At 40.3% G+C, this 8,498-nt stretch overlaps 1 protein-coding gene across 1 annotated transcript; it reads left to right on the top strand.

Annotated features, from left to right (window-relative positions):
• Nucleotides 1–50: 50 nt before the first annotated feature.
• TSACC (TSSK6 activating cochaperone) lies at nucleotides 51–8,269 on the top strand (the record flags this gene model as incomplete). Its single annotated transcript, XM_079104993.1, has 3 exons — nucleotides 51–225; nucleotides 6,506–6,628; nucleotides 7,677–8,269. The coding sequence occupies 3 exons, from the start codon at nucleotides 51–53 to the stop codon at nucleotides 7,892–7,894; spliced, it is 516 nt and encodes a 171-aa protein (XP_078961119.1). The 3' UTR covers nucleotides 7,895–8,269.
• Between the last annotated feature and the right edge of the window lie 229 nt (nucleotides 8,270–8,498).

Here is an 8,498-nt window from a genome sequence, read left to right on the forward strand (position 1 = left end):
TCCGCCCCTACGCCAAAAAACGGCAGGGCAAGGTAGATAGAGAGAGCGCGATGGTGGAAACCGGAGAGCACAAGCGCTTGCGCAATAGGGTGGCCGCTCCCGGCCGCGTGCGGCGCGATCATCAGCGCAAGCGCCAAGGCTCGGGCAGTTGGCCGTACGCTAGTGCGCATGCGTATCAACTACAGGGGCGGGTGCTGGGTGTGAGGCTTTCGATTAATACCGCAGGTGAGGTCACGAAACAGTGTGTTGTAGCTCCGCATCTCTCGGACTGTGAAGGTCAAGAGATCTGTGACAGTTTTCATTCTTTTATCCCAGCCTTAGTAACTGGGGGGAGTAGAAGGGCGGGACTTTAGCGGCCGGTCCGATGAAGGGTGAAGTGGGAGTTGTAGTTCTATGGGGCAGGGCTCTGAGACAACGATTTTTTTTTTTTTTTTTTTTTTTTTCTTTTTTCGGGCACGCTGGGAGTTGTGGTTTATAACTTCTGAACTCGCCGAGTGTGAATCTTTCCCTTCTTAGGCAAACGCTTTCTACCGAGGGTGAGAGCGGTTTTGTAGGGTGATGGTTTACGTTTCCCCCGAGTTGTCCTTTCTAAATATCTTCCCAAGTATTCCCTGTAGTGCTTCGATATTTTCTTTACTCACATCCATCCCTTTCCCACCTTCCTCACTCAACCCCAAGTCCGTTAGAGATGATCGGGAGCCAGAGTTTTTAAATTACCTCACTATCTGATAAGAAAAAGACTGCAGAAATTAAACATGTAGAAAAAGAATAAATGCCCGTTAGAAGAAGGCTCTTAAGGCTTGGGATTGGTCATATTTCGTCGGGGGGCGGGGAAGGAGGTAATAATAATAGAAACTGGGCTGGGGTTGTGGCTCAGTGGTGGAGTGCTCACCAAGCCCTGGGTTGGAGTCTCAGCACCACATAAAATAAAGAAAGATATTGTGTCCATCTAAACTAAATATGTTTAAAAATAATAGAAATAACTTTTCCAAACGGATGAAGGGAACATGAAGAGAATGAACAGTTCAAGAATAGTCGCTTAGAATTAGCCATGAAACAGAATACACACATTTCTTTCTCTGCAAATTGAAACAACTTGGGATCTGCTTGAGAAAACTTATGAAACTGTCAGTGGTAAAAACAATAGCAAGGGTTGTCTGATCATGTGGTGCCATTATCCTTACCCTATTGGTGTTCAGATGGAGCAGCACACTAGTCACACTAACAAAAAAGTTGTATATAGAGGCCCTGCTAAAGTCAGACCTCACTAATTGCTCAGCATTTGGGGAAATGGTTCTAGCTGTTGTTGTTGTTTTGTTACTTGGTTAGTTGGAACATATTTGTGTTTCCTACTAAAGGGAACATTGCTGGTCATGGTGCCTAGAACTGGATCTGTTAAATAGTAGATGCTCAATTTAATGCATTTATACTCATGTATCTCTTAATATTTAGAACTAGACTATGTACAGGCATCTCAGAAGACTTGATGCTAACTAGAGTGAATGGAAACTCTGTGTGAGTGGGACAGTCCCACTGGCTGGTGGGCAGGGAGGTGGTTGGGGCTGTCTGAGTCCAGAGCCTTTCCACTTTATTTCAGGTGGAGTAGTAACCTACTGTGCCATAGCTTGGACGTAAATTAACTAGCTCTTTTCACAGAACGTAAAGAGCAGTGATAAAGAACATGATTTTTTGAGTCTGCAAGCCCAGATTTAATTCAACCACTGCTGCATGCTAATTGTGGAATCCCGAAAAACTTACCTAACTTAAGTTTTATCAAATAAAACGTTGACAATGCTGCCTACTTCAGAGGATCATTGTACAAACTATGTAAGAGAATGCACTGTATGTAAAGTACCTTTTACTGTTTTTTTCTAATGTACCTCCTTTTGTTGCTCCCCTTTATATTATGTATTCTCTAGTCAGAAATATTCTTTCAGCCAGGCACAGTGGCGAATGCCTGTAATCCCAGCAACTCCAGAGACTGAGGCGGGAGGATTGCAGGTTTAAAGCCAGCCCCAGCAACTTAGTGACATCCTAAGCAACTCAGTGAGATCCTGTCTCTAAGTAAAATACAAAAAAAAAAAAAAAAAAGAACACTGGGGATGTGACTCAGTGGTTAAGTGTCCCTGAGTTCAATCCCAGGTTACCCCCTCCCCCCCGCAAAAAAGAAATATGGTTCATTCAGTGTAGATTGTGGGTAAAATATATTCTTCAAGTCTTATAATCTTGTAGGAAACACATCTTTGTATGCCCATGAAGGATTTATATGATCGAGAAGTGCGTTTGCATGGAAATTAACACATTTTCAAATGGTGAGAAGAATCTTACAATCCGAGTTTGAGTGTCTGTCTTCTAACCACTGTATGAGCCATAAATGACATGACTCTAGCAGGAGGGAAGGGAAGATGGAGGAACTACAGTAGAGCTTGGAAAACCCATTGGGGAAAAAACCCAAAACAACAGATTTCCCTCACCAAGAATAACTGACAGGGAATGTAGCAGATTTCCATTTTCATAGGTTCAGTGACGGTCTAGACAGAAAGCACCTCAGTGTGGCACTGCTTATGTGAAGAGGCCATTACTTCTGTGGTGCTCTGAGTGAGGGAAAAGAAGACGACAACTTCCTTCATACAATCTACTTGTCACACTCTGCCCCCAGGCTTAGTTTTCATGAAACCCTCCCCCCCCTTTATCCTTCAGATCCCAGCTGAGCTATCACTTCCTCAGGACATAATTCCCAGCTCCAAAGGTTGTCAAATATTCTCATAGCACTTACTGGGATGGAATAATGTGTGCTTCATCTCTTACCAACATCTGTACTGCCAGACTGTCAGCTCCAGGAGAGTAGTGACCACATCTGTTCATTATACTGTGGTGTCTTTAGGAAGCACTGTTATCTCTTATATGTATGTATGAATGAATGAATTTGATTTTTTTTTCGGGTGCTGGAGATTGAACCCAGGGCCTTGAGCATGCTAGGCAAGTGCTCTACCACTGAACCACACCCCAACCCTTTCTTTCTTGATGTCAGTTGATCTTTCTTGATGACAGTGATTTATTGACTCCTCTCTGTTCCAGGCACTTTCATTCTTTCCTGATCCCAGCTGTTCTGCTTTTCCATTTATTGTTCTCCTGTCTCCTTTGCCACCTTCTTTTCATCTTCCACACTCCTGAGAGGAGTTATTTAGAGGTCCAATTTTCTGTTTTGTGTAGTTATTCTTTTGCCATGGAGAGCTAGTTTATTTTTGTAGCTTCTTCATCCCCAATTTTGTGGCTGACCTGGCAGATTGACCCTTCACACAAACTCAGTGACATTTCTCGCTTTTCTAGACAGTTCTAGAATTCAGTCTATCCCAAATGTGATTATATTAATATGACAGAACCCCAACTCAAACTGCCTTGAGTAATACAGTTGAGAAGAACACTGGGTAGCTCACAGAAGATGAAGGAGAGATGTAAAACAAGGGTGTCAAGGACTGGAATTGAGAATTCAGTGTCCACTGGTATCTGTCTATCTGGCTCTGCCTTTTTTTTTTTTTTTTGTGGAAACATCAATAATTTATTCTTTTTTATTGTTCTATTTAGTTATGCATGATAGAATGCATTTTGATTCATTGTACACAAATGGAGTACAGCTTTTCATGTTGTACATGATGTAGTCACACCATTCGTGTAATCATACATGTACATAGGGTAATGATGTCTATGTCATTCCACCATCTTCCCCCCCATTTCCCTATGCACAATTCCTCCATTCTTCCCTTACCCCCTCCACCCCAGCATCCACTTTTTTTTTTTTTTTTTTTTTTTTGGTGCTGGGTATTGAAGCCAGGTCCCTGTGCTTGTGAGGCAAGCATTCTACCAGCTGAGCTACATCACCAGCCTAGCATCCACTTATCAGAAAACATTTGACCTTTGATTTTTTTGGGATTTGCTTATCTCGCTTAGCGTGATATTCTCCAATTCCATCCATTTATCTGCACATGCCACAATTTTATTCTTCTTTATGACTAACATTCCATTGTGTATATATATACCACATTTGCTTTATTCATTTATCTATTGAAGGGCATCTAGGTTGGTTCCACAATTTAACTATTGTGAATTAAGCTTCTATATGACATTGATGTGGCTGTATCTCTGTAGTATGCTGATTTTAAGTCCTTTGGGTATAGGCCAAGGAGTGGGATAGCTGGGTCAAATGGTGGGTCCATTCCAAGTTTTCTAAGGAATCTCCATACTGCTTTCCAGAGTAGTTGCACCAATTTGCAACTCCACCAGCAACGTATGAGTGCTCCTTTTCCCCCACATCCTCGCCAACGTTTTATTGTTGCTTTTATTCTTGATAATTGCCCTTGTAATTGGAATGAGATTAAATCTTAGGATAGTTTTGATTTGCATTTTTCGAATTACTAGATATGTTGAACATTTTTTGATCAATTGTATATCTGAGTGTCTGCTCAGTTCCTTAGCCCATTTATTGATTGGGTTATTTGTATTTTTGGTGTTAAGACTTTTGAGTTCTTTACAAATTCTGGAGATTAGTGCTCTATCTGAAGTACACGTGTTAAAGATTTTCTCCAACTCTGTAGGTTTTTATTCACACTGATCATTTCCTTTGCTGAGAAAAAACATTTTAGTTTAAATCCATCACATTTATTGATTCTTCTTTTATTTCTTGCTCTTTGGGAGTCTTGTTAAGGAAGTCTGGTTCTAAGCCAACATGAAGATTTGGGCCTACTTTTTCTTCTACGTGGTGCAGGGTCTCTGGTCTAATTCCTAGGTCCTTGATCCATTTTGAGTTGAATTTTGTGCAGGTGAGAGATAGAAGTTAAATTTCATCTTGCTGCACCCTTTCCTTTTTTGTCTCTGATCTTGCTTGTATCCACTTCTCGAGATGCTGGCCAATTCAACAGCTTCCATGGGCCGAACTTTATGTCTTCTCAGAATAGCAAATCAGAGGAAAGTTTCTTTGACACAGAATCCATATGTTGATCTCGGAAAATGACTCTGGCCCAGCCTTCCTCATATGTTTACCATCTTGGATCAATGACATTTACCAAAGGGAACGGGATACCATGATTGACTGGTATCGGGTCACATGCCCATCCTTGATGAGAAGAGGGGCTTGATTGCAGTCTCATCAATATGGACTGGAAACTGGGGAAAGAATAATTTCCCAGAGGACAGGCTGCTTAGTAGACAAAAATAACAGATGTCTTTGGTAGGGTTCCTCATGTCCTACAAATTGGTTTTTCTTTCTAATTGAACTGTTTTTCCCAAATATAATTTATTTACCTATTTAAGAATCTTTTCCATGTCCAGCTCATTGTGTTTAATATAGATTAATAAAAATATTTTAATCCTATTTTCTAATCCTAAAAGGCTAAGTGGCTTTCCATTATTCTCAGGAGAAAGCCTAGACATCTCAGATTTGCTTATGTAAAGAGGCCTCCATGGCCCATCCTGTCTTCTCACTCCTAATTCTGGCTTGTTTCCCAGGGCTTCTCACACTTCCAGTGAAAATATTCCTTCCTTGCCTTTGTCATGCTATTCTTTTCATCTCCCACTTGAAATATCTTTTCTGTTCATGAAGTTTCCCAAGTGTTCAAGGTCCAATAAATGACCTCTACCTGTATGGAGGTGTCTCTGACTATTGTACTCATCTTAATCTTTTTTTCCTTTTTGAAAGGACTTGTTTTTACATTTAATCATGTACTTAGTGTAATGGATAAAAAGTCTTCTGTTCATCTCAGATTATAAGGCTTATTATTTTTTTTTCCTTTTGTACCAGAGATTGATCTAAGGGGTGCTTAACCACTGAACCATATCTCCAGCCCTTTTTGTATTTTATTTAGAGATAGAGTCTTGCTGAGTTGCTTAGGCCCTCGATAAGTTGCTGAGGCTGACTTTGAACTCGAGATCCTCCTGTCTCAGCCTCCTGAACCTCTGGAATTATAGGCATGCACCACTGCACCCTAGCATCAGGCTCATTCTTTTAATATTTTTTAAGTTGTCAATGGACCTTTATTTATTTTTATGTGATGCTGAGATTCGAACCCAGTGCCTCACACATGCTAGGCAAGCACTCTACCACTAAGACACAACCCCAGCCCCCAGGCTCATTCTTTATGTTCTTGTGTTGTTATATCACTGTTTCACCTGCTTCTGATTTGTCTTCCAAAATAGATAATAAACACGTAAGAAACCATATCTTAACTCCTCATGTGCATGCCCTAGCATATAGTGCAGTGGTAAACTTGTGATGCCTATCAATAAGAACTTCACAATGGAAGCAAATTAGATTTTGGCTTATCCCATCCCTGCTTGGTTTTCCTTGATCCCACTATTTCTTTATTGTCTCTCTAAATATCTTTTTCTAGTATGTAAGGTAGTCAGGGCAGGGCCTGGTACCTGCCTTCATAGACCAGGTGTAGGGATTTAATAAAAAGCCTATCTCCTATTAGAAGGAGCTTTGATTTATTTACCTCCAATTTTGTTCCAGCAAAAGAGGAAGGTAATGCTATGCCTCTTTGTCGAGCAAAACCGTCCCCCAGTTATATTAATCTTCAAGCAAGTTCCCCACCAGCCACTTTCTTGAACATCCAGACGACAAAGCTGCCCTCAGGTAAGAATGTAGGGGAGGTTTCCCTAGTAGACTCAGCATGGGGAAGCGTTGCATGAGGAGGTGGCTTGAGCTTTCTGCTGTTGATCTAATGCCAACTTTGTGTCAAAGCACCTATACATTTTTCATCATTAATTGTTTTTACCTTCACTGTAATTTACTGATTTTTCAGTTATATTGATTTCATTTTCTTCCAGGTTCTACCAAGTTGTATTGTTTCCTTGCTTACCACCTTTGCTACACTAGGCAGGAATGAAATGAAAATCTTACCGCTTGCTATTCATTTTAATTAAAAGGTGGCCATGGAGAGAAATATTAACTATTATCTCAACCTGTGTTTCACTGAATTTCCATTATTTATCTTTCCTTGGGATATTTGAAATACCTATAGGGAACCCAATACTAAACAATCATAACCCCTATTTTTGAGAACCTCAGAGTCTAACAAAGAAGTCAAAAACAATAAACACACAAACCACAATAATATAATTACCGGCTTAACTAAGAGCTGCCTATACATTTGAAAAATAAATTAATGTACCAAGAGTAGTTGAAGTTAGACAACAGGAAGAACCTCAGGTCACTACTAATGGTGCCATCCCACTAAGGGGAGGCTGAGATATTCCCGAGCTCATATTTATTGAACACTTCTGTGCAGACACTCTTATAGGTGCTAGGGATACACCAGTGAATAAATCAGCCAAAAATTGTTGCCTCCCAAAGTTTACATTCTAGAAGGGGGACTTAGACAAAAGTTAAATAAATAATTACAAAACATACCATGTGTCCATAAATATTTTGGGAAAAATAAAATAAGGGAGGGAGGATGAGTTCAAGTTATATTCTATTTTAGTTTGGTTTTGAATTTCAAATTTAATTTGAGACGAAATTAAAATAGAATATAACCAGGAAAGTTGCACTGAGAAAGTGATAGTTGAGCAAAGGGTTGTGCCTGGAAAGATTAGAGCGTACATCTTATTGGCACCATTCCATCCTTAGTACACTTACAAAATCTTTTTTTTTTTTTTCACCTTCATGGCTCTTCTTTCAGGAGTTCATCACAAGCCCAAGGAATGTCTAGGACTTCTGGAATGTATGTACGCCAACCTCCAACTTCAGACCCAGCTTGCCCAGCAACAGATGGCTATTTTGGAAAACTTACAAGCATCGATGTCACAACTGGTTCCTGGGAGGGAAAGCAAGAACTCTTCTCTCCCAGTTTTATCTCGTAATCTGTTGTTAAATCACCTGCCCCAATTCCGTAAATGAATTGTAGAACAAAGTTATTGTGTATGTTTTTTCCCCTCTCTTTTCCCAATAAGCCTGAGGTAGAAATCAGCCATGTATAGTCTACTTCCTCCTCTTCCTCTTCCTTCTTCTTCTTTTTTTTTTTAATGCTAGGGATTGAACTTAAGGCCTTGTGCATACTAAGAACACCCTTTACCACTGAGCTCCACCTCCAACAGCTCCTAGGCATGTATATTTACATATGGTTAATTGGTTTACAAATTCATAATAAGTGTTCATGGAGTAGATCATTGTACAAGCCCTTGGGAACACATATTACAAAAGAGACAGTTTGGTAGGGGAGGGGTATTGCCTTACAGGGCAGGTAAGACAGATAATTCACTACAAAACTTAGTAGAGCTCTGAGTTGGGGAGATGGAGGTTAAGAGATAACATTGGGATTTCTCAATACAGCTGAACCAATCTCAGACTCTTACTGGAGTAAGATGCCGCTTGAAGAGAGGGAGGGATCCAATAGCATGGCAGACCAAATCAGGTCGTTTCCTATTAGTTGGGAAACTTGGATAAACTGGAGGTAGGTAGTTATTCAACTCCTCAGAAATTTATTTCTCCCATGAATGTAGAG

This window comes from Sciurus vulgaris (assembly GCF_902686455.1).
Source record: "Sciurus vulgaris genome assembly, chromosome: 1".
In the NCBI taxonomy this organism is placed as follows: domain Eukaryota; kingdom Metazoa; phylum Chordata; class Mammalia; order Rodentia; family Sciuridae; genus Sciurus; species Sciurus vulgaris.